Source organism: Bombina bombina, chromosome 1, assembly GCF_027579735.1.
Source record: "Bombina bombina isolate aBomBom1 chromosome 1, aBomBom1.pri, whole genome shotgun sequence".
NCBI lineage: Eukaryota > Metazoa > Chordata > Amphibia > Anura > Bombinatoridae > Bombina > Bombina bombina.
In genome coordinates, this window is record NC_069499.1 from 238,353,505 (window position 1) to 238,380,131 (window position 26,627).

General features: G+C 38.9%; 1 protein-coding gene across 1 annotated transcript; it reads right to left on the reverse strand.

The window, feature by feature from the left end:
* On the reverse strand, positions 1-25,717 carry RPUSD2 (RNA pseudouridine synthase domain containing 2). The gene is made up of 3 exons (XM_053689767.1): positions 25,280-25,717; positions 11,153-11,449; positions 1-896 (listed from the first exon to the last, which is right to left on the reverse strand). The coding sequence occupies exons 1-3, from the start codon at positions 25,706-25,708 to the stop codon at positions 150-152; spliced, it is 1,473 nt and encodes a 490-aa protein (XP_053545742.1). The 5' UTR covers positions 25,709-25,717; the 3' UTR covers positions 1-149.
* Positions 25,718-26,627: the final 910 nt, after the last annotated feature.

The following is a 26,627-nucleotide window of genomic DNA, read 5'->3' on the forward strand; positions in this document are numbered from 1 at the left end:
TACCAGTACAACTCTTACATTTTAATTATACTGTTTTTTTCCCCCAGTTTAACCATAAAACCCAAAACACATGACGGGACACTAACAAGTCCTACTTCAAGTAAAATAATTTAATTAACAGAATACATATACTCAGGCTGAAAGGATCTTTAATCTTCTGCCCAGTCTTTTTTTGCCCAGACTGGCATTGCAGCAGAAAATTCAAATTCAGTTCCTTTGTATCGTAGGGCATGAAGGTACATAATCAGATCTTTAGGAGAGGGGTCTGGTCTTACAATCCTACATTCACCACACAAAATATCCTTTGATCCTTGGATGCTTTCCTCCTGATTACTGCATTTAACTTCTGTTTCTTGACTTACAAGTGGGACAGCCAAACTCCGTGATGAACCTAAAGTCTCTGTTCCTACCAGAGGTTGGCTTTCAGTACAGTCTGTGACTGTTGGTTGTATTATGGATTGTTGGCCTTCATTGTTTTTACTTTCTATGTTCAGTCCAAGATCTTCCGGAATATCCAAAATATCAAAGTGATGCTTAGATTTATGTTCTTCCATCAATGATTTTAGTAGCTCATCATTGGTCTTGCCAATGTGACCACCTTTACCTTTATTGGGGCCCCAGGCCTCTGTGTTGTAGATAGGGTCATTGACAATTGGATGCCCAAGATACTGCAAGTGGACCCTGATCTGGTGAGTGCGGCCAGTGTAAGGAAAGCACTTGACCACACTGGATTTTCCATTGTAACTGAGCCTCTGGAATACAGTCTTGCAGGTTTTACCTTTGGGATCGACACAGCAAACACCAATCTTATAAGAGACCACAAGAATAGGTTCCTCACAGGTCACCTCTTCTTCAGGAAACTCTCCGCACACCCTACACACATACTCTTTCTCCAACTGTATAGATAGAAATGAGAGAAGATATTATTTGAAAGCAGATCCAAGATAAGAAGAAAAAAAAAATAAGTTAAAGCAGAAATTTGAATAAGACGTATTATTGTGGCATAAAAGTTTAACTAGTACCTATTGTAATGAGTTTAGCGAGCCAATTTGTAAGCATGTTCTGCACTGTAATCTATCATTCTTAAAGTGAAGGTAAACTTTGATGAATAAAAGCCCGTTTTTAAAAGTGCTATTAAAAACAGGGGCACTTTCATTCATCAAAGTTTACAAAGCAGCCGTTTTGTTTATAAACTTATCTTTCTTCTCTTCACAGCCGGAGCAGCTTCCCCCGCCCGGAGATCCTCTCTTAACATGTCAGCAATGACTAATTCGGCTTCCTCCAATTAGGCAATGATTACCCTGGGGGGAAAGTCGTGATTGGAGGAAGCCGGATTAGTCATTGCTGACATGTTAAGAGAGGATCTCCGGGCGGGAGAAGCTGCTCCGGCTGTGAAGAGTAAGAGAGGTAAGTTTATAAACAAAACAGCTGCTTTGTAAACTTTGATGAATGAAAGTACCCCCGTTTTTAATAGTAATTTTTTAAAAACCGGGCTTTCATTCATCAAAGTTTGATCCACGGTTACAAAAATTTAAGGGACATTAAATAGAAAACAAATGCAGGATATGTATTCAAAGCATAGGTTAACCTGAGAATAAATATGTAGATATATTTCAATTTCAAATTACTAATATAGAAAAATACAACTAAAGTTATAGGCCCCAAGGCAGAACATACTGTGATCTGAGATGTCATAGCAGAAAATGCAGCATGGCTGCAGAAAGAATAGGACACATACTGTTGGCACTTTTGCTTTGCAGAGTTGCTCCACGTCAGGCTGTTCTCATCAAACAGGACTTTGCTCTGGCTGCACTGTGTGCTTCCATTAACATAGAGCAGCCAGAGCAGAGTGTTTGAAGAAAGCAGCGCCGCAAAGTAGCAATGTTCTGATTGATGATTGGCATTCAGGGATTTTTTTTCAACCCGTCCCGTAGCCTTTCCCAGTCTGCATAGCTGTGACTCCTGAATGTAAGACATCACCATCACGGAAAATCAAAAACCTGAAATCTCATATTTAAAGTCTTGTATAAGATGACACTTCTTCCATCCATGCCCCATTTTTTTTTTTTTTTAATCATGCAGTTATTGAAAAAGGGAGAAAGGTGCAGTGAGTGCTAAATAGGGGCACAAACCATAATATGGAAATGTTGGTAAATTATTTCCGGTGAACTCAGCTATATACTCACCACTAACTTAAAGGGGCAGTGCACGGTAATTGTTTCGTTTCTTTAATGTGTTCTCAGTAATCTATTTTACTTGCTGTAGTGTATTCAATTGTTTACAAACCATAACTTTACCTTTCTTTTGTCATTTGAAATATCTTCTTTTACCTGTTGAAATTGCCACCTTTACTGAAAATTCAAATAGTGCAATAATGGCTATAGAAATGCCATGCAAAGAAGAGATAGAAGGAGAAATACACTCCCCATGGGTTGTGGGAGAGTGATAGGTACTAAAATGCAATTATTTTAAACTCAAAAAGGGACATTACACACAACATTTTTCTTTTGTGATTCAGACAGAATGCAATTTAAAAACGAAATTTATGCTTACCTGAATTTATTTATTTATTGACACGGTGAGTCCACGGATTATCTCTACTATTGAGAATATCACTCCTGGCCAGCAGGAGGCGGCAAAGAGCACCACAGCAAAGCTATTAGGTATCACCTCCCTTCCCTCAAACCCCAGTCATTCGACCTAAGGAAAATAAGAGAAAGGAAGTAGAAGAGGTGCCTGAGGTTTACAAAACAAAAAGAATGTCTGAATAATTTATCAGCTAAGAATAAATTTTGTTTTCTTTCTAATGACACTAAGTCCACGGATCATCTCTAATTACTATTGGGAAACAATACCCAAGCTAGAGGATACAGATAAGGGAGGGACAAGACAGGTAACCGAAACGGAAGGCACCACTGCTTGAAGAACCTTTCTCCCAAAAGAAGCCTCAGCCGAGGCAAAAGTATCAAACTTTTGGAATTTTGAAAAAGTGTGTAGAGAGAAGTGAGGACCAAGTTGCAGCCTTGCACATCAGTTCCATAGAAGCTTCATTTTTGAATGCCCAGGAAGAGAAAACAGCCCTCTTTGAATGAGCCGTGATTCTCTCAATGGGTTGCTGTCCAGCAGTTTCATAGGCCAAACGGATTATACTTCTCAGCCACAGAGAAAGGGACATACCAGTAGCCTTCTGACCCTTGCGTTTCCCAGAGAAAACGACAAACAAGTAAGAGGACTAGTACTTCAATGCACGTTCCACATCTAGGTTGTGCAGTAAACGCTCTTTATGAGAAGAAGGGTTAGGACACAAAGAAGGAACGATTTCCTTGTTAATATTCCTATCCGAAACCACTTTTGGAAGGAAACCTAACTTAGCATGCAGAACTACCTTATCGGAATGAAAAACAAGGTAAGGAGATTCCCAATGTAACGCAGAGAGTTCAGAAACTCTTTGAGCAGAAGAAATAGCAACAAGAAAAAAAAAAAACTTTCAAAGATAACATCTTAATATCTAAAGAATGCATAGGCTCAAATGGAGCCTGCTGAAGAACTTTAAGAACAAGGTTAAGACTCCAGGGAGTAGTAACAGATTTGAACACAGGCCTGATTCTGACCAAGGCCTGACAGAAGGATTGTACATCTGGCACGTCCACCAGACGCTTATGCAACAATATAGATTATCAGAAATCTGACCCTTCAAGGTACTAGCAGATAATCCCTTCTCCAGACCCTCCTGGAGAAAAGACAAAATCCTAGGATTCTGAACTCTTCTCCAAGAGTAGCATCTGGATTCACACCAATACAGATAATTACACCATATCTTATAGTAAATCTTTCTGGTAATAGGCTTACAAGCATGAATCATGATCTCAATGACCGACTCAGAAAAACCACGCTTAGATAAAATTAAGCGTTCAATCTCCAAGCAGTCCGCTTCAGAAAAACAAGATTTGGGTGAAGGAAGGGCCCTTGAAGTAGAAGGTCCTTCCTCAGTGGAAGTCTCCAAGAGGGGGGGGCAATGCCGGTGCAATGAGGATCACTGACCCCCTCTCCTGTTTGATTCAAACAATGACCCAAGGAAGGAGAGCGAATGGAGGAAACTGGTATGCTAGACTGAAATTCCAAGGAACCGCCAGAGCATCTATCAGTACAGCCTGAGGATCCCTTGACCTCGACCCGTACCTTGGGAGCTTGGCATTCTGTCGAGATGCAATGAGATCCAGTTCCGGCTGTCCCCAATTGAGAATCAAGTTGGAAAACACCTCCGGATGGAGTTCCAACTCCCCCGGGTGAAAGGTCTGTCTGCTCAGAAAATCCACTTCCCAATTGTCCACTCCTGGAATGTGGATCTCAGACAGACAGCAGTTGTGGGTCTCCGACCACTGAATAATTTTGGCTACCTCTGTCATGGCCAAGGAACTCTGAGTTCCTCCCTGATGGTTGATGTAAGCCACTGAAGTTATGTTGTCCGACTGGAACCTGATAAACCGGGCTGAAGCTAACTGAGGCCAGGCAAGCAATGAAGATTGCCCTCAGCTCTAGGATGTTTATGGGGAGACCTGACTCCTCCCGAGTCCATAGAACCTGAGCCTTTAACGAGCCCCAGACTGCTCCCCATCCCAGCAGGCTGGCATCCGTGGTCACAATCACCCAGGTATGTCTGCGGAAGCAGGTTCCCTGGGAGAGATGCTCCTGAGACAGCCACCATGGAAGAGAATCTCTTGTCACCTGATCCAGCTCTAATCTTGGAGACAGATTCGCATATTCCCAGTTGACTGAGCATGCATAACTGCCGAGATCTGAGATGGAACCGAGCAAACGGTATGATGTCCATGGCAGACACCATCATACCAATTACCTCCATACAGTGGGTCACCGACGGCCGAAGAGAGGACTGAAGGGCAAGACAAGAGTTGAAGATCTTTGTTTTTCTGACCTCTGTCAGAAAACTTTTCATTCATAGAAAATCTATTATGGTTCCCAAGAACACTACCCTTTAAGGAACTCTTTCCCAAATTCACCTTCCATCCGTGAGAGCGCAGAAAAGGTAACATCTCCGTGTGGGAGCTTGTCTGTTGAAAGGATGGCGCCTGAATGAGAATGTCGTTCAGATAAGGCGCCAATACAATGCCCTGCAACCGAAGCACCACCAACAGCGCTTCAAGAACCTTTGAGAAAATTCTGGGAGATGTGGCAAGGCCGAATGGAAGAGACACAAATTGAAAGTGTTTGTCTAGAAACGCGAACCTCAGAAACTTGTGATAGTTCCTGTGTATGGGAATATGCGCAGGTACGCATCCTTTAAATCTGTTGTCATGAATTGACCCTCTTGCACCAAGGTAAGAATGGAACAAGTCGTTTCCATCTTGAAGGACGGTACTCTGAGGAACTTGTTTAGACTCTTGAGGTCTAAAATTAGTCTGAAAGTTCCCTCTTTTCTGGGAACCACGAACAGATTGGAGTAGAATCCCAGACCCAGTTACTGCATTGGAACCGGAACTATCACTCCCAGGTCGGAAAGATTCAGGACACAATGTAAGAACGCCTCTCTTTTTATCTGTTCTACAGATAATCTTGAGAGAAGGAACCTGCCACTGGGAGGAAAAGTCTTGAACTCTAGTTTGTATCCCTGGGACACGATGTCCACTGTCCAGGGATCCGGAACATCCCGAACCCAGGCTTGAGCGAAGAAAGAAAGTCTGCCCCCAACAAGATCCGCTACCGGATCAGGGGCAAACCCTTCATGCTGACTTTGAGTCATTAACGTGCATCTTAGATTGCTTCCCCTTGTTCCAAGACTGATTGGACTTCCAGGAAGACTTGGACTGTTCCTGTTTGGAAGAGGGAGAGGAAGGCTTACCCTTAAAGTTTCGAAAGCAACAAAAATTACTCTGACGTCCTGTTTATTCCTCTTATCCTGAGGAATATCTGAAATGATTTCAGCCAAGCCTGGCCCAAACAAGGACTTACAATTGTAGGGAATCGCCAAAAGTTTAGACTTAGATGACACATATGCAGACCAGGATTTCAACCATAAGGCTCTACGAGCCAAAACAGCAAATCTTTGCTCCCAATTTTAATGACTTGTAAGGAAGCATCAGTGATAAAGGAATTGCCCAACTTAAGAGCCTTGATCCTGTCCTGGATCTCTTCAAGAGGAGTATCTGTCTGAATATATTCAGATAATGCATCAAACCAGTAAGCTGCTGCGTTGGTGACAGTAGCAATACACACCACAGGTTGTCATTGTAAAACCTGGTGTACATGCATCTTATTAAGTAACCCTTCCAACTTCTTATCCATAGGATCCATAAAAGAACAGCTATCCTCTATGGGAATAGTAGTTCTCTTAGCCAAGGTGGAAATTGCCCCTTCTACCTTGGGGACTGTTTGCCAAGACTCCTTTTTAGAGTCAGCTATGTGAAACATCTTCTTAAAAATTGGAGATGGAGAAGAAGAAAAAAAAAAAAAAAAAAGAAAAAAAGAAAAAGAAAAAAAAAAGTGATACCTGGTCTCTCTCATTCCTATGCAATAATTTCTGTAGCCCGGTCTGGTACCGGAAAAACCTCCACTGCGGAAGGAACGTCAAAGTATTTGTTTAACTTACTTGACTTCTTAGGATTGACTACAACAGTCATGTCGGAGTCGTCCAGGGTGGCCAAAACCACTTTAAGTAACAACCGGAGGTGTTCTAGCTTAAAAGGGACACTGACCCCAAATTTTTTATTTTGATTCAGATAGAGAATGAAATTTTAAGTAACTTTCTAATTTACTCCAATTATCAAATTTTCTTCATTCTCTTGGTATCTTTATTTGAAATGCAAGAATGTAAGTTTAGATGCCGGCCCATTTGTGGTTAACAACCTTGGTTGTTCCTGCTGATTGGTGGATAAATTCATCCACCAATAAAAAAGTGCTATCCAGAGTTCTGAACCAAAAAAAAAAAGCTTAGATGCATTCTTTTTCCAATAAAGATATCAAAAGAACGAAGAAAAATAGATAATAGGAGTAAATTAGAAAGTTGCTTAAAATGGCATGCTCTATCTGAATCACGAAAAAAAAAAAGGGTTCAGTGTCCCTTTAAACCTGAAGGATACAACTTCAGCATCAGAAGAAGGAATTACACTGTCTGAGACTTCACCCTCAGATTCTATCGAAGTATCCTCCTCCTCAGACTTCTGAGAGGGAACATTCGGAATAGCCATGACTGTATCAGAAACCTTAAGAGCAAGGTTTGTGGGAGGATGTTGATTATCTATAAATAAAGCTATATGGCGGCATATATTGTGGATATAAAATCTAATATTAGATAGGTGATAAGTGCTGTGTAGGTACCAGTACTCGAAATTATATATATATATATATATATATATATATATATATATATATATATATATATATATATATATATATATATATATATATATATATATATATATATATATATATATATATATATATATATATATCTCAGTATAGTGAATAAAAGATGAAGGAAGCGAAGAAAGTACAAATATAGATACAATTTATTAAAATAAAGGTTTAAAACAATATATCAAGTATTATACAATTAAAACATAAGTATCTAAAAGTGCAGGGACGCCTCCCTTATTCGTTACTGTTTAGTAACAGTTGATAAAAAAATCAAATGGTAGTGTAAAGTACTTGCGGATTAATTTGCTGTTAGCAACTGTAGGGTAAAAATGTAACTCCTGAGGTGTTCAGTAAAGATGCGAAGTAACTGTCGGGTAGAGACCGCATTGTGTGCGGCTTGGCGTTACCAGATGGTGTTGATTGCGCCTTTTACGTGACCGGTGTGACGTCACTGAAGCCGGTTGCGTACGGCGTTTCTATGGTAGCCCCTATTCCGCAAGGATTGTGGAAGTCTTGTGGGAATAACTGTTGAACTTGTATACATTCTGGCAGCAATTCAGATAGTAAGGGAACACCAGAGAAAGGAACATCAGAGTCGTTACTAACGACCGCAAAGATCTCCTAGTCGCTACAAAGTGACCGCCAAGCTCTTCTAATCAAAGACTCTCTAGTCGTTTAGATAACGACCGCAAAGATACATCTGCCTTAATAGTCGTTTAACGACCGCCAAGTTTTAACATTAAAAAGGACCCACTAGTTGCTACTAGCAACCAAAGGGAACAAACCGCACTTTTAGTCGCTGCATCGCGACCGCACAGCCTGCACAATTTGAGGATCATTTATCCCTATATTGCTTTAAACAACCATCAAGTCATTTATTTTGACCGCCAAGTTCAACAGTTATTCCCCCAAGACTTCCACAATCCTTGCGGAATAGGGGCTACCATAGAAACGCTGTACGGAACCGGCTTCAGTGACGTCACACCGGTCACGTAAAAGGCGCAATCAACACCATCTGGTAACGCCAAGCTGCACACAACGCGGTCTCTACCCGACAGTTACTTCGCATCTTTACTGAACACCTCAGGAGTTACATTTTTAACCTACAGTTGCTAACAGCAAATTAAAACGCAAGTAATTTACACTACCATTTGATTTTTTTATCAACTGTTACTAAACAGTAACGAATAAGGGAGACGTCCCTGCACTTTTAGATACTTATGTTTTAATTGTCTAATACTTGATATATTGTTTTAAACCTTTATTTTAATAAATTGTATCTATATTTGTACTTTCTTCGCTTCCTTCATCTTTTATTCACTATACTGAGAGATATATATAGATATATAGATATATATATATTTCGAGTACTGGTACCTACACAGCACTTATCACCTATCTAATATTAGATTTTATATCCACAATATATGCCGCCATATAGCTTTATTTATAGATAATCAACATCCTCCCACAAACCTTGCTCTTAGCGCTTAACTACCATCTGACCTTTTTGCTCTCAATTTCTTGCTTTCCTGGAGGGGAATTCAATAGTTAAGCTGGTTTTTTCACCTCTAGCGCTTATAATTTAATTGTTAACTGTATCAGAAACCTTACTCACTGATTCTTTACATTTCCTCTTGCACTTTCCCTGCAGCATGGGAAAGGCAGACAGCGCATCAGTTACCGCAGAGGATGTGTGGGTAGCAATGTCTTGCAAGGTAACCCTAACTGGAGTGTGAGAGGAAATGCAGGGCACTGCATGTGTAGACAATGTTTGGGACGCTTGAGTAGAAAGCTGCGGCATATCTTGAACAGGAGACCCCTGAACAGCATCCGCCTTAGCTAATGATGGCTCAGATTCAAAAAGTCTATCCCTGTAATGTAATGTCCTTTCAATACATGAGGAACAAAAAGGGATTGGAGGTTCCACATTAGAATCAAAACACAAGCTACATGTAACATTTTGCAGGGCCTCTTGATCCATCTTTACCCAATATTCAAACAAAATAAACCCAACTGCTCTTATTTAGGTTTGAAAAATAATAACAAAAAAACGTTACGGTCACAAAAAAAATTTCCTTTAATCTTTAAACTACCGCCAAGCAGCAGTTCACTATAAACCTTGACAGCCTCCTCACCTCAGCACTCCTTGCTGAGAAGCCTACCTATCCTCCTGGAAACCGGATTAAGCTTTGAATACGATCCAGACTCAATATATAGCTGTTCAAAATGGCTACAAACTAAACGCTCTTCCTTTAAGCAGAGACGCAGCAAAACTACCACTCCGGACCGGAACAGGAAGTTCTCCGGAAAGGCGCGCAACACTAAATTGGTGCCTCAGAAAAATGCCCTTCCTATTCGTGGGCGTTCCTAACTAGAAAAGTGACCGGCCGCCATTACTATCAATGCCGAAGCATATTTCACATAGTAAAACACACTGCTGCCCCACAAAGTCCGGAATAAAACCGGAACAAATTAAACAAATCTGAGCCTCTCCAAAAGATTTCACATCTCTAGTGTCTGCATACACTGCCTACTTAATCCTATTAACCCCAAATAGGATTACTAGTGCTCAATGTCCCAAAAAAACCAGACTTAACTGATAAAGTGCCATATTCTCCATTCCAAGAAAATAAAACTAGGCACTTACCTGAAGATCAATCTGCACTGCAGCAGGGCAGCTCACTTGGTGAGAGAGGGCATCCCCTCACATGGACCCGTAGAAAAATTAGGAAAGAGAGAATAATCCTAATCAGGCTTTCAGGACAGGGCAGCAACAACTATTTGGAAGGCGCAGTGAGGATTATACCTCACAAGTTCCCAATTGCTTAAAAGCCACCACTGTTCTACTGAAGAGACTGACATGGGCTACAGCTAAACCCCAGGAAAGATCAGAACAAACCTGCTCTGCTTTAAAATAATAAAATCTTGATTGAAGAATCTTCTTTCAGACACCTAAACTTTACAACCTCCTTGCTTTTAACATAGGCAAAGAGAATGACTGGGGTTTGAGGGAAGGGAGGTGATACTTAACTGCGGTGCTCTTTGCCTCCTCCTGCTGGCCAGGAGTGATATTCCCAATAGTTATTAGAGATGATCCATGAGCTCACTGTGTCATTAGAAAGAAAGGTTCCAATTTACTTCTATTATCAAATTTACTTTGTTCTCATGGTATTCTTTGTTTAAGAGATACCTAGGTATATATCATGCACATGTGTGAAGCATTACATGGCAGGAAAGTACTTTTGCAACTGAATAACATTCTTGCAAAACTGCTAACATATAGTACTGCAGTTTATCCACCAATCAGCAAACACTACCCAGGTGCTGAACCAAAATGGTCCGGTTCTTAAACTTACATTCCTGCTTTTTCAAATAAAGATAGCAAGAGAACAAAGAAAAATTGATAAGAGTAAATTAGAAGGTTGCTTAAAATTGCATGCTCTGTCCGAATCATGAAAGAAAAAAATGTGGGTTTAGTATCCCTTTAAAGCATTACAAGTTGAGACATTTATGTAGGTCTTATTAGACGCCTTGGAATTTAGTAACATAGAAGAAATAAGACTCTTTCTTTCTGTATGATGTGATCTTTAAGCATACAAGACAAACTAAAGACATTAAGCATTCACTAAAAGAAAGGTGGAGAGGTATTTTACTCCTGCAGAATGTAGATTCTATATGACACTGTACCATGGAACACAAGAGAGGTTTCCTTTCCATGTATAGTCTCCAAAACTACATTATTTTTAAGTTCTACTTCATAATATATCCTCAAACTCACCTGCCGCTCCCGAACTTGTTCATCAATCTTTTTGGAAACCTCTAGGGTCTTGGCAAACATGAGCACACCGGATGTCATGCGGTCCAGGCGATGAATTGTGTGAAGCTCTTTTAAATTGTGCTCTTTGCCTAGGATAAAGATGACCGTGTTGTGTCGGAAACGACCACAGGGGTGCACAGGCAAAGATGACGGCTTGTCTACCACCACCATTTCGTCATTCTCTACTAGGATGTGCAGAGGCTGTGCAGTAACAGGTGGCTCGTGACGATGCACTGTGTTTCTGAGGAAGTCATTGTTCTGTAACATACAAAAGATCAAAGCAAAATCCATTTAGTTTATTGTTACAGCTACATGGCTACTACCACCACTTCCGTTTTCTAATGCAGACTGTCTGCACTGAGTGCATAATATTAATGTATCACTTCAATTTGTTTTTATTAAAAAAAAGTGCACATTAAAAAAAATTAGATAACTCTACCAAGTGTTCACAATTAAATCCCGGAAAGTTGTATGTATCAAAAAGTTTCTTAAAGGAACAGTAAAGTTAAAATTAAAAGGGATATGAAACCCAAAATGTTTATCTTATGATTTAGAGTACAATTTTAAACAACTTTCCAATTTTCTTCTATTATCAAATTTGCTTTGTTCTCTTAGTATCCTTTGTTAAATAAGCAGCAATGCACTACTGTAAGCTAGCTGTGCACATCAGGTGAGCCAATAAGAGGCATGTGCAGACACAAATCAGCAGCTAGCTCCCAGTAATGCATTGTTGCTCCAGGGCCTACCTAGGTATTTTTTCAATAAAGGATACCAAGAAAATAAAGCAAATTAGATAATATAATTAAATTGTTAAGTTGTTTAAAATGGCATGCTCTGTCAATCATGAAAGAAATTTGTTTGCGTTTCATGTCCCTTTAAAGTGATGGTAAATCCTTGCATTTGTGAAACGCTAGGATTTACCAGTAAAACAAATAAAGGCGACTTTCAGTCATACACAATACTTCAGGCTGAAAGGTCCTTTATTTGTATGAAGTGTTCACTGCGCTCAACGTCTTAGGCAGCCCACGACAGAACGCTATTTTGCTGTGAGGTGACATTTCCACCTCTTAGCCAATAGCCGTGCAGGCCATCTGGTTACTGGCTAAGAGGTGGAAACGTCACCTCACAGCAAAATAGCGTTCTGCTGTGGGCTGCCTGAGGAGCTCAGTGCAGCGAACGCTTCAGACAATTAATGGAACTTTTAGCATGAAGTATTTTATACTTCCTGACTGAAAGTCCCCTTTATTTGTTCCAATGTTAAAACCTAGAGTTTCACAAACGCTAGGATTTACCATCACTTTAAGGCAGCTTTTACAATTCAGATAAAGCATGCAATAAAAAACCCACTTATTTTATTAAATTGTGCAATTCCTTTTATGTTCACATTTTCTGATGCACCAGCTCCTACTAAGCACATGCAAGCAAAGTATAAATGTATACAAGTTTGTGATTGGCTGGTGGCTCTCACATGATACAGGGGTCAGTGAAAAAACTGAAATCTTTCAGAAAAATAAAAAAATAAAAATGTACTGCTTGAGTGAAATTGATGGTGCTAACACTATCTTTTTATTAAACGTGTTCATTGCTATTTTCAAATGTGCATCGTTGTCTTGGTATCCCTTGTTGAAAAAAAACACAACACGCACACACACAATAATTTATGCAAAAAAAACTTACCTGATATATTAATTTCTTTCATGGTGCCGAGAGTCCACGAGCTGTTGTGTATGGGTTATACATTCCTGCCAGGAGGCGGCAAAGTTTCCCAAAGCCTATACATATCCCTCCCACCTCACACATACCTCAGTTTTACAAATAGCCAAGTAGGGGGGTGTTTAGGGAGTTAAAGCCAATAATGATGATTAGGAAAAAAAAAAGATGTGCTTTAAACAAAAAACAATAACACCAAATGGGTGGGGCCTCGTGGACTCTCGTCATCATGAAAGAAATTAATTTATGTAAAAACTTACCTGATAAATTATGTTTTCCCTATTAATGTTGTGAGAGTTAACAACCTTAAAAGGGACATGAAACCCAAGTTTTTTTCTTTCATGATTTAGAAAGAGCATAGAATTATAAACAACTTTCTAATTTACTTCTATTATCTATTTTGCTTCATTCTCTTGATATTCTTTGCTGAAAAGCATATCTAGATATGCTTAGTAGCTGCTGATTGGTAGCTGCACATAGATGCCTCCTGTGATTGGTTCACCGTGGTCATTGCTATTTCTTCATTAAAGTATATCTAAAGAATGAAGCAAATTAGGTAATAGAAGTAAATTGGAATGTTGTTTAAAATTGTATTCTCTACCTTAATCATGAAAGAAAATGTTTGGGTATAGCGTCCCTTTAAGTAAGGTTAAGTCTGCAAAACAGCTTAATCCTTATGGAAAATCAGAAAAGGAGAATCACAAGAGAGCAGCCAATTCAAAATCTATTCTAGCAGAAGAGATAGCCAAAAGAAAACACTTTCCAAGAAAGTAGTTTAATTTCCAATGTAAAGATAGGTTCAAAAGGAGGAGCCTGTAACACTTTTACTACTAAGTTAAGACACCAAGTTGGAGAAGTAGGCTTAATAACAGGTTTAATTCAGGTTAAACCATGAACAAAATATTGAATATCTGGAAGATTAGCAATTTTCCTGTGAAACATTACAGAAAGGACAGAGATTTGTCCTTTAAAAGTACTGGCATATAAACCTTTATCTAAACCATCCTGAAGCAACCTAGGAATTCTAAAAGAATGCCATGAGTAGAACATCATGAAACAGAAGTTTTCCAAACTTTGTGATAGATTTTTCTTGAAAAAGGCTTGTGGGCCTGAATTATAGTATTAAATCGCAGAGTCAGAGAATCCTCTATGACTGAGAGCTAAGCATTCAATTTCCATGCCATCAAGTTTAGAGACTATAGATCTGTATGGAAGAAGGGACCTTGAGACATGTCTGACCTTAGAGGAAGAGGCCATTTTGGGCAACTGGATATTCGGACCAGTTCTGCATACTGTGCAAATCCTGTGAGGCCACACTGGAGCTATCAGGATTACAAATGACGGTTCCATTTTGATTTTCAAAATCACTCTGGGAAGTAGCAGGCTGGTAAGACCAGAGCACTGCTAGAGTATCCAACATCTCTGCCTGAGGATCCCTGGAACTTGCAAGGTACCAGGGAAGTCTCTTGTTCAAACGAGAGGCCATCAGATCTATTTCTACTTCTGGTAGGCCCCATAGTTGTACAATAAGATAGAACACATCTTGATGGAGAGACAACTCTCCTGGATGTAGGGACTAACAACTGAGCTAATCTGCCTCCCAGTTGTCTACACCTGGGATGTGAATCGCAATAATGAGGCAGGAATACGTTTCTGCCCAAGAAAGGATCCGAGGTACCTCTATTATGGCTAGGGAACTTCAAGTTCCCCCTTGATGATTTGACACAGGCCACTGTCCTAATATTGTCTGTCTGAAAACAAAAATAAGGCCCTTTCTTCAATACAGGCCACAGAGTTTAATACAGAGCTCAGAGTTCCAAGATATTGATTTGTAACCTCACCTCTCAAGGATTCCAAACTCCTTGTGCTTTCAGAGACCCCCAGACGGCTCCCCAACCTGTAAGACTTGCATCTGTGGAGATCACAGACCAGGTAGGATGAGCAAAGGAAGACCCCTGAAGAATAGAGGGGCAATTTAACCACCAAGTCTGAGAAAAAATGCATAATGGGATCTAAGAATATTGGTTGTGATATTTGAGTATTATCCTTGCACCACTGGCGTAGCATACAAAATTGGAGAGGTCTCATATGAAAACGAGCAAAGGGGATCACGTCCAATGCTGCAATAATGAAACCTAGTACTTCCATACACATAGCCACTGAAGGCCCAGAGACAGAACTTTTTCTCACTTTCTGCTATGAGATTATTTTAGTGAAAATTTTTCTGCAGGTCATTTTTAAATAAAATAGTAAATTTGTCAGTTACACTAAATCACCAGATCAATTGCAATGTGTTGGTTAACTGGAGAATAAAGCAATATTTAAAGTTGTCTAATCTAGTGCAGTAGTTGAAAATTGCATTGCAAATTAGCTGCAGACAAAAAAAAGTAATTGCAAAATGTCTCTTGAATTAATTTGTTTTCTTTTCTCTTAGTCTAACATAGAAATGTAGTAATAAAAAAGGTGCATTGCTCATATAAACATCTTACATTAAGAGAAAAACAGCTTTGCAGACTGTGAAAAGCTAGGGAACAAGCTTGCAAAAATCTCAGAGCCAGACACCAATCAATGTCCTGTTGCTTTGTAGCACTGCTGCATATTTGACTGTTGTCTTCAAACAGCACTTTGCTCTGGATGCACTGTGTTAAGGAAAACTTATACAATGCAGCCGGGGAACAGCTCTGTTTATAGATAACAGCTTAATGTGGAGCAGCATTGAAAAGTTAAAGTGCTAACAGTTCCTGTTCTTTCTGCAGACATGCTGCATTTTCTGCGATGACATCTCAGATCACTCTATGTTCTGCCTTGGGGACTGAAGGTAATGAGAAAAGAGCCAGACACTGAAACTATCTTGAAAACTAAAAAGGTGACTTTCGTCTGAGGGATCAAGGAACTCTTTGGTAAAATTGATCCCTTAACCATGTTTTTGAGGAAACAACAACAGTTGATTTGTGTGAGAGTCTGCTAAATGAAAAAAATTAAGCTAGGACCAACATATCATCCAAATAATGAAACATTGCAATACCCTGCAGTCCGATTACAGATAAAAGGGCACAACTTTTTCCTTTTTTGGCACAATGATTTTAACAAAATCCCATCCCTTGTTCCTGTAAAAGGTACTGGGACAATTACTCCCATATTTTACAGATATGAGAAATGCTAGGGCTTTCATAGGCTGCTTTGGAATATGGGTGAGAAAAAAATCTCGCCATAGGAGGTCGAGTTTAGAATCTGATTCAATATTTCTGGGAAATGTTTTTACTGAATCCAGGGATTTTGGACAGATTCTAACCTACATTTTTGAAAAAGGTTTCATCTGCCCATTACAAGAAGTACAGGGTTGGGGGCCATACCTTCATGAGGTCTTAGGCGCTGGATAAAAGTATTTTCATATAAATCCCTTTCTTTGCTGTTCGAGCATTCAGCCCTTAAGAAGCAGTTTACGTTTTAGGAGACTAAATAAAAAATACTCCCTTAACATTTATAGCATAGGTTACAATATGAAAAAATACTTCCTTTAATAATAGGCTGTTTTATAAATTATTCTCAGAGGGCAATAGTGCCTGTCTGTGGGGCTCTATAAAAACATATACATAGGAGAAAAACACACTTTTTAAATTTCTTTTTATTGAGAGACAATAAATAATTGCAGTTTACAATTAATATTCCCACAATGGACTATGATATAGAGATGTGATTTGCAGATTACAAAAAACAAAATAAATGCAATATGAAATAAGGATCTATAATTTACATTTGTGAGAACATACAAATATAAGACATCTTCCGTATAATTCTTTTTGTTAATAAGCTTGTTCCCATACAGAGTAATTCTGTCTATGTATATAACAATAGGCTTAAGTTTATTAATTGGTTTCTAAGACAGGGGAATAGAATAATTGTGTCTCAATTTTATAACATCAAACATAAAACATAGTAAAACAAAACAGAACAAAAACTAGCTTAGAGTGTGAATTTTGTATATTTAGTTAAGATTTTTGTAGAAATGTGGCTGAATTAGATTGTGCTCCAATCCAAGGATCAAGACGAAGTCAGGTTATTATGGTCATAATCCTAAATTGCCAGAGTATAGGGTATTGAGAATTAAGTGCAAGATTTGCTACTGCTTCATAAGATTGTAAATGATGTAATGAGAAATCTACTATGTTAGTTATAATCCAGGGACATAAAGTATCAGAAATAAAGTTCACTTTAAATTACTCATAGTACCTCACAGAATGTTAAACAACTGTAGATTATCATAAAGTGTGTCAAAAGACAGTACTAAAAAAACATTGAGGTGAGGAAGCTGGTGTTGAGAACTAGGTAACCATATAGATGCTTTTCTAGGTGAACTGTTGTCCCATATTTGAGGTATATATAACGAAGAGCAGCGGCAATACTGAGCATGGGCAGAGTACATATGTAAAAAGAACTTGGTTGGGGTATCAGCAGAGTAAGGGGACTTAAAAAAACAAAAACCTTGTTTCTATTGAATAAGTAGCAGGATTATAACAGTAGAGTGCTAAAAATACACACACATTTCTTCCTTATAGCGATCGTGAGCTGGGTAATTCAAGCCAATAGTATATATAAAAAAACAAAAAAAAAACAAACACAACAACAACCTTACTTTTAGGTGTTCCTACCAAACATATCTAAATTCAGGCAATCTGACATGGTAAACTCATATTTAGAGTCCACTGAGTATGCAGATTTAAATATAGAAGTAAACATCGTTAGGGTTTTATAGCAATATTCTTAAACTTTTTGCAAGACGATATAAAGCAATTAGCTCCCTATGATGTAGGTAAAAAGAATACATGTCAGCCAACACCCGTAGCTAAGCAGGTCCTACATTGGTTCCACCAATCATCAGACATGCCCCTACTGCATCTTGAATTAGCTTGGATTAGACCAGATTTGTTCCATCTTTGAGGCTCTTCAGTATACCGTTTCACGATAAGTTGGCTCTGTGAAGGTTCAAGCATGTTGTTAATTAGCCTGATATCCATCCACTGATTTAGATTCTGCAGCTTGTTCCCTGTATTTCCACTTGAGCAGTCTCCCAGAAAGGTTTCCTCCAAGCTAAGCTGTGTGCTTCTCTTATAGCTGGTACACCATAACTGCGATAGGCAGCCACCCTCCATGTCTCCCGATGCCCTCTTGGAATACTCCAGCCTAAGTGGCCTCCATATATTATCCCCTACATTGGGGGAGACTGGGTAAAGTAAGGGAGGCCGGCTGCTCCAGTAGGTAATCATGGTTTGAAGTATGTGGTGCAGTAGCGGCTGGTGGAGACCTTATTTCTTCCAGATCTTTTATGTCCTGCCGAGTAGCCGCCATTTATATCTCCATACTTAGCAATGCACATCTCTGAGCAATATTATCCAGTGCCGGGATCAGCATCTCCGATATTCTTTTGATTTTGTAAGTCACACTACTGTTAGTCATGCTGCACATATGATAGAAAGAAGAAGATTTCTGGGTTGTAAGAAGGTTCACTGGGACAACGTCCACTTTTATAGGTTAACTTGGCTTCCGAGGATGGCTTTCCTTCTATCCGCAGAAAGTTGCCGGACACTTTACTTGTCAAGGGAAACGCAGATGGTTTCAGAGCTAGCTACAGTTCAGTAGATAGGAATGCTTTTCCTCTGAGCTGTAACAACTTGCTGCCATCTTAGAGAGCCGCCCACCAGAAGTCGATTGGAAAAAAACACTTAAAATTAAAAAAACAAACATTTCATAGCTCTGAATGTCCATACAAAACATGATTTAAATGATATACTTACCTTTAGACACTCGTCCACTGATAGCAGACAGCCAAACCAGTACTGAAACATATCAGCAGAGGTAATGGAGTATAACGTCGATCTGTAAAGGGAGGCAGAAGATGACCGAATTAAAGAAAGCCCATGAAAAGATTTCCCGTGAGACGAAAACATGGTGTCATGAGGCAGTACTCCCTTCACATACCTCTGACAAGCATTGTATTCTGAGGGGAACCGGGCTTCAATATGCTCTGAAGCGCCTTTCACTGAAGAATTTAAGCACAACCTGCTTCACTCACCTCCTAAGGAGGCAAAGTTTTAAAACTGAGGTATGTGGGAGGGTTATTTATAGGCTCCTCCTGGTAGAGATGTATATGCCATACGTAACAGCTTTTTGGACTCTCGCCACCTATATGAAAGAAACACACACATATCCTAGACTAGTGGGAGCTAGCTGCTGAGTGGAGTGTTCATCTAGCTGCCAGTGGTGCAATGTAGTTCTCCTTCAGCAAAGTATAACAAGTGAATAAAGCAAATTTGATCATATAAGTAAATTGGAAAGTTGTTTATAATTCTATTGAAATCATGAAACTTGAAAAGTTTGGGATTTCCTGTCCCTTAAAGTCTGATCAAGCAGGATCTTACACAAACACCAGTGAAAAATAGCAAGCGTTACAAGGTCTCTATATTCATTACAGAAATGCAATCAATTTCATTCACTCTTATTTTTCCTCTATGTATCTCTTCAGTCAGTGTAAAAAAAATAAATTAAAACCTTATGTTTAGCATGTAATAGAAACATAGCTAATGACACCATTACCATCCCAAATGAGCATTAATAAAAAGACCAAATTAAACTTTCATGCATCAGATAGGCCATGTCATTTTAAACAACTTTCTAATGGACTTTTATCATCAAATTTGATTTGTTCTCTTGGTATTCTTTGTTGAAAGCTAAACCATGGTAGGCTTATATGCTAATTTCTTACTAGCATCAGCCTATACATCACAGTTCATGTGTTTCATATAGATAACACTGTGCTCATGCATGTGAAGTTATTTAAGGAGTTAGCACTAATTGCCTGAAATGCAAGTCTGTCAAAAGATCTGAGATAAGGAGGCAGTCAGCAGAAGCTTAGATACAAGGTAATTACAGAGGTAAAAAGTATATTTCTAGAACAGTGTTGGTTATGCAAAACTGGGGAATGGTAAATAAAGGGATAATCTATCTTTTTAAAACAATAACATTTTTGGTCTTTACTATCCCTTTAATAAGGAAAATCCTGCATAAACTTTTGATCAAGGGCATTGTCGGCACACGTATTGTATGGGTGTCAGTTTTAAGCCTAATGTATCTGCTGATGTGCACATGATCCTATAAAGTCTTAAGAGAATTAATGGTACAAATTATTGTCCAACATGCTGCAATATTTAATGATAGAAAGGTCAAAAATGAAGGGTGCATTGCAGTTTGAAATAGAAACATTTTTGCAATATAATTCCAATAGCAAAATTGCTTTTAGTAAACGGTACCGTACTATTTTTCTGCAGCATACGCACACATCCTGCGAGGTCTCGTACACCAGTATTCAAACACCACACCTTCTCGGTGAGTCAGCAGCGGCTTGTGTGACACAAATCACATCTTCAGAAGCAAGAGACATCACTGACAGCTCTCTGAACAGGCAAAGTATTTGCATACTGCAGCATAGGCCCTCACAGGATGTGCGTGTATACCACAGAAAAATAAGATTACCTTTTTATAGGTAAATCAGGGAAGTGGTGGTTCTGACCACGCCCATTTGGGAGGGGTTCTACACTAGTAAGTATTACCAGGGAAGGCCAAGATATCGTAACTTCTGATAGAAGCATTTTTGCTAATGAAAATATATTGCCAAAACTATTTTATTTAGCATTGAAATGCACATTTCAATGTTGATCTTTCTATCGTTTAACCCTTTAATGACCAGCGCCATACTCTGTATGATGCTGCTATCCTGGGCCTCTCTGCGCTGCGATCTCGCTAAAAGTAGCATGATCGAGCAGTGCAGAAAGAGTTGCAGAGAGGGCCAGTCTGTGGCCCTCTCTGCATCGGGCAGCGGTGGTGCCGATCGTTGGTGGCGTGGGAGGGTAAGCAGGGGAGGTGGGTGGGCGGTCTATCGCTGGAGGGAACGCTACAGAAAGAAAAAACTGAGCAGCAGGTAAGTGGGCAGCTACACTATATATATATATATATATAAAAGTGTTTTTTTGTTTGTTTTTTTATTAGATAAAATTGACAAATTTTGGAAAACTGGATACTGGCAGACTGTCTGCCAGTACTTAAGATGGGGGTGACCATTGGGGGGTGGGAAGAGAGATGTTTGAGAGGGATAAGGGGTGTGAAGTGTCAGGTGGGAGGCTGATCTCTACACTAAAGCTAAAAATAACCTTACAAGCCAAATTAACCCCTTCACTGCTGGGAATAATAAGTGTGGTGCGCAGCTGCAATTAGCGGCCTTCTAATTACCAAAAAGCAATGGCACAAGCTGTTTCAGTGAGAAACCTAAAAGTTTGTGAAAAAATTGCTTTTTTGCATCGCATTTGGAGGTGAAATGGTGGCAAGAAATATACCAAAATGGGCTCAGATCAATACTTTGTGTTGTCTACTAAAAAAAAATCTATACAGTTTTGACAGGTAAATAAAAAAAAAAAACAAGGCTCTATTTCTGTTTAAATCGAGTGAAGGCAAAAAAATGCTCTGGTCTTTTGGGGAAGTTTTAGTATGAAATGCCCAATCCTTAAGGGGTTAAAGAAAGTTTGTGAAAGCTGTGAAAGATTATTAACAAAAATACATTTTTAAAATCATACGATACCAGTGAGAACCTCACTGCAAAACAATCCTATTATTATATCCAAATTGACAGATTCTGGGAATAAAATTATGGGTAAAAATTTTCATCAATACAGAAATTATTTTTAACAGATAACTGATTATTTTAACAAGTTAGTTACCATTGATCCACCTTATCGTGGTAAACTAAGATTCCAATGTAAATATACACAGGCTAAAATGTCACAGAAATTAGTGAGAACCTTATATTACACCCAGATAACTTATATAAACCCAGATAAACTTCAATCTGTAAATATTTCATCAGTGTTATTGGTAAATTATGGTCTGTTTAGAAGCATGGCACATGGTCAGAATATACTTAAAGTGAATGTAAATTTTCACGAATGAAAGCCCTGTTTTTAAAAATACTATTAAAAACAGGGGCACTTGCATTCATGAAAGTTTACAATGCGGCCGTTTTTTTAAAATACTTGCCATGTTATTCCTTTCAAGCTTGGAACACCGGAGCAGCGATTCCCCTGCCCCTGTCTCTTCTTTTGTCAGAAATGACGAATCCGGCTTCCTTCAATCACAGCGTGGCCTCCGGCAATGTTTGCTCTGGGGGGGAAGCCTCAGAGGCAGCTCTTGTATTAGGCAAATTAGGCGGTCGTCTAAGGCCTCCCTCTCAAACACTTTGTGTTTGATGTGACAGATGACCTTAAAGCTGCTGTGCGCTAGCAGTGTTAAGAGCCCTGTCACACTCCCCTCTCTGATTGGACGACTGTTTCCTCATCAGCTTCTCTGCCCACCAGCCAAGGAGGAGTGACGCTGCGCGTGTCACCCCTCCCATCCCCCGCACGAGGGCCTGAAGCTGAAGAAAGAGTTCACCGTCGGAAGGATGGGCGGTAAGTAAAAGTTTTGTTTTCTTTCTGAAGGCGGGGGTCATTTTATTCAGGGGAGCTGGGGTCATCATTTTATTGCAGGGGCATCATTTATGGCTGGGGGCATCATTTTATTGCAGGGGGCTGGGGGAATTATTTATTGCTGGGGGGCTAATTTATTACAGGGGGGTTGGGGACATTATTTCTTACAGGGGGACTGTGGGCATAAATTCTTACAATGGGTGTCGGGGGGCATAATTTATTGAAGAAGGCTGTGGGGGCATAATTTATTGAAAAGAGCTGTGGGTGCATCATAACAGGGGGCATAATGTATTACAGGGGACTGGGGGCTTTATTTATTGATGGGGGGCATAATATTTTGAAGGGGGTCTGGGGGGGCATAATGTATTATGCCTTTGCGGGAGGGGGGGCAAAATGTATTGTAAACAGATTGATTTATTTTTCTTTTAAACCTTTGTTGACAGATTTATTTCATATTTACACATGTGCAGCTGCACACATTTCATCTATACCCTATGTTTGTGTATAGATATTTGACTAAAGAATAATTGGTTATGAGATATACAATTCTAGAAACTGTGATTTCTAAGATCATAGGATTTAAGGCTTGTCATAATAAATGCAATTTATACAGTTTGCTTGCATTTTTTTCATTAATGGCGTCAGTAGGGCCTCATGTTTAAGTTTCGCCTAAAGCCTCGCAGAGTCACTGTCCGTTATTGGAGGAAGCCTCAATCATCATTTCTGACGTAAGATGAGAGGATCTGGGAGCGGGGGAAATCGATGCTCAGGTGTTCCAAGCTTGAAAGGAATAAAAAGGTAAGTATTAAAAAAACAAAAAAAAAAAACAACAACACACGGCTGCTATGTAAACTTTCATGAATTAAAGTGCCCCTGTTTTTAATAGTATTTTTAAAAACAGGGCTTTCAATCATGAAAATTTACATTCACTTTAAAATAGTTTTGTTCCTGATTATTTTTATAATTGCTTTTAATTTAAGTTACTGGCAGTAAGCTTAACATGGGGATGCGTTTTACTTACTGGCATGTCAGAGGTGGGTTGCCTGCAACTTCAAGGGACATAAAACTTCTAGAACAAAACTTGTTATTTAAACAAGCTCTAAAGCAATTTGATAAGGACACTGAACCCAAATTTTTTCTTTTGTGATTCAGATAAAGCATGAAATGTTTAGCAACTTTATAGTTTACTCCTATTATCAAATTTTCTTCATTCTCTTGGTATATTTATTTGAAATGCAAGAATGTAAGTTTAGATGCCGGCCCATTTTTGTTGAACAACCTTGGTTGTTCTTGCCGATTGGTGGATAAAGTCATCCACCAATACAAAAGTGCTGTCCAGAGTACTAAACCAAAAAAAGAAGCTTAGATGCCTTCTTTTTCAAATAAAGATAGCAAGTGAATGAAGAAAAATTGATAATAGGTGTAAATTAGAAAGTTGCTTAAAATTGCATGCTCTATCTGAATCATGAAGGAAATGTGGGTTTAGTGTCCCTTTAACTTTTGTAGGCTCTGAAAACCATCACAGACAATTGTGCCTTTGATGTTTTTAAACACTACATACAGCATGTTTTGACAGGAAAGCAATTTTACTATTAATTATTTAAACAATGTACTCAGGCAACAACAGATACATTTTTTTTTTTTTTTTTTTTTAAAGCTGGCGAGGAAACACCCTTTAAAAAGGGCTCTCCACAACTACGAGGTTGGTATCTTTGATGCCTTCTGTTTTGTAGCTTTTCTACAGCCATTACTATAGTATTTAACTGCTTAACGCCATTAAGATGTTCCATGCCGTCCTAAGCAATGGGCTTTAACGCCATAAGGACACATGGAACGTCCTACCTTGTTTTGGTTTCCTGCACCCTCCCTCCTTTTAATGGGAAATTGGTCAGTGGATGTTCTATCAGAATGTGTGTCCTAAACACATATTTATATAAAAATTTTATATGGAATCTGTATTGATATATTTTCTCAGTATATATTGTTACGGTGAATGATAAAAGCGTGATAGAGACAATATTACAAATTACATATAAAAATGTATAAATGTGTGTAGTACAGAGCATGTGCAGTCAGAGATAGCAGATTCTGACAAGGTAGCAAATTCTTGCAGCCCCCCCATGCTACGATCTGGCCTTGACACCAAGCGATCACATTGACGTCTTAACGATCACGTGAACTTCATTCTGATGTTAAACACTTGCCCTGGGCATGAATGGGGTTAATTTTATAGAGTAGGTAGACAAGTCAGTTATTCCAATGACAAAATTTTATATATATATATATATATATATATATATATATATATATATATATATATATATTAAAATCGCCATAGAACAGGCTAACAATGGTATTAAGCCAGTTGCTCGTTCCTGTGAGTGCACTTCTCTCTGTATGTGTGTGTGTGTATATATATATATATATATATATATATATATATATATATATATATATATATATAAAATAATAATAATAATAATAATAAATAAAGCAGTTATTTGTACAAAATTTTATATACTCAAGGAAGGTAAAATTGACAATTGGGAACATATAAGGGAAAATATTATACAGTACACTGACTATGTCAACAACAGCAACTGTCATGTTAAACAGCACATTTTGTTTTCTGGACTATACCACTTTAAAAAACATCACTGGATCAGCAATAACTTGGAGAAACATTTATGAAAACAAAACCATACTGTGAAAGGTCTTCTAAAGATATTTGAAATACACCTCTGGTACTTCAAACGCCAGCGTAGTGCGTACAAATGGGACATTTCAAATGAGGACGCACACACCAGACCACATACAAATTGATTCACTTGCAGGTAAGGGATTAGACAGCAATAATACCCTTCCTTACCTTAAGGACTATATCTAGATCCTTAACCGGCTCTTCGTTGAGCCTAAGGCGACCCAGCTCTGTTGCTCGTTCGTAATACTCGATGGGTTCTACACGGAACTCAGAGCTGAACACCTGCCTCAGAGTCTTACCGACCCACCGGCCCTTGCAGTAAGTTTCAAAATCAAAGTAATAAGGACGGACTTTGCGCAGCCCGTGCTCCAGGTAGGACTCAGTCTCTTGGAAATGCTGATCCCCAAAACTTATTCCAGGCCGCCGCTTTACCGGGGGCGGTACGAACCTATCCTTTTCTCTACGCGGCCTCTTTTTCTTCTTGTTTTCCGACTCCTCTCCAGGTGGCTCCTTTCTCTTTAATGACACTTCTGACATTACTACTACCTGCCGACACCTCAAACCTAATGCTCGCTGCCAGATCACACAGGCCAGCATAACCACATGGGGGAGCAGGAGACGCAGTTTGATGACGTCACACGTTAATGAGATTTTTTTTATTTTAATATACAATCACTACTAGTTTGAAAACTATTGTGGCATATTAGTTGAAGATTTGTTTGATGTTTTAAAAGCTTATTAATTATTCACCTACAGTTAAGGATTATAGAATGCAGAAGGAAACTGGTCTAAAGTGATAATTTAACCGGTGTAGGAATTCAATTATTATACATGTTTATTATTTTTAGACTGTGTTAATAATTTTATTTTGACACATTTCGACTTAGTTATATTATAGGACAACACTGGGAATGTCTTGTTTTTATATGTAAATGGAAATGCTAGTTCAATGGTCATTACAGAGGAAACAAAATAGCTGCTCTGATTTGTTAAATAATGTTATTTTATAACTATTGGCTCTGTATGTGTTTAACCCCAACAAATATGTTAAACACATAGTTAAAGCAGCACTCTGGAGCATACAATAATAAGCTAAAATCTCATCACCCGCGCATGTCCTGGCCGCAGCAAAATCTGACAGAACAATTTCCTTGTCAGAATTTGCTAACTCCTTTGTGCACATGCTGTTGATTACATCATTGCATTCCACACATTCCTTTTTAACATATGTGGAGTGTGATTACGTAATACTGAGCATGCCCACTGAGAGGTAGCAAATTCTGACAAAGGAGCAAAATCTGACAGAACACCAGTGTTCTGTGGGATTCTTGGACCCGTCAGAATGTGCGACTAGACGATCTGTGGTCTTGTCAACGGATTTTGCAACCACAAAGTGCGCATGTGACAGTTGGGTCGCAGAATTCGACAGAACACTACCTCAGTGTCCACTTTGTCTGAGCAGGCAGGCAGCAGTGAGTGTTAAAAATGAAAGGCTACATATAAGGTGCCTTGTACT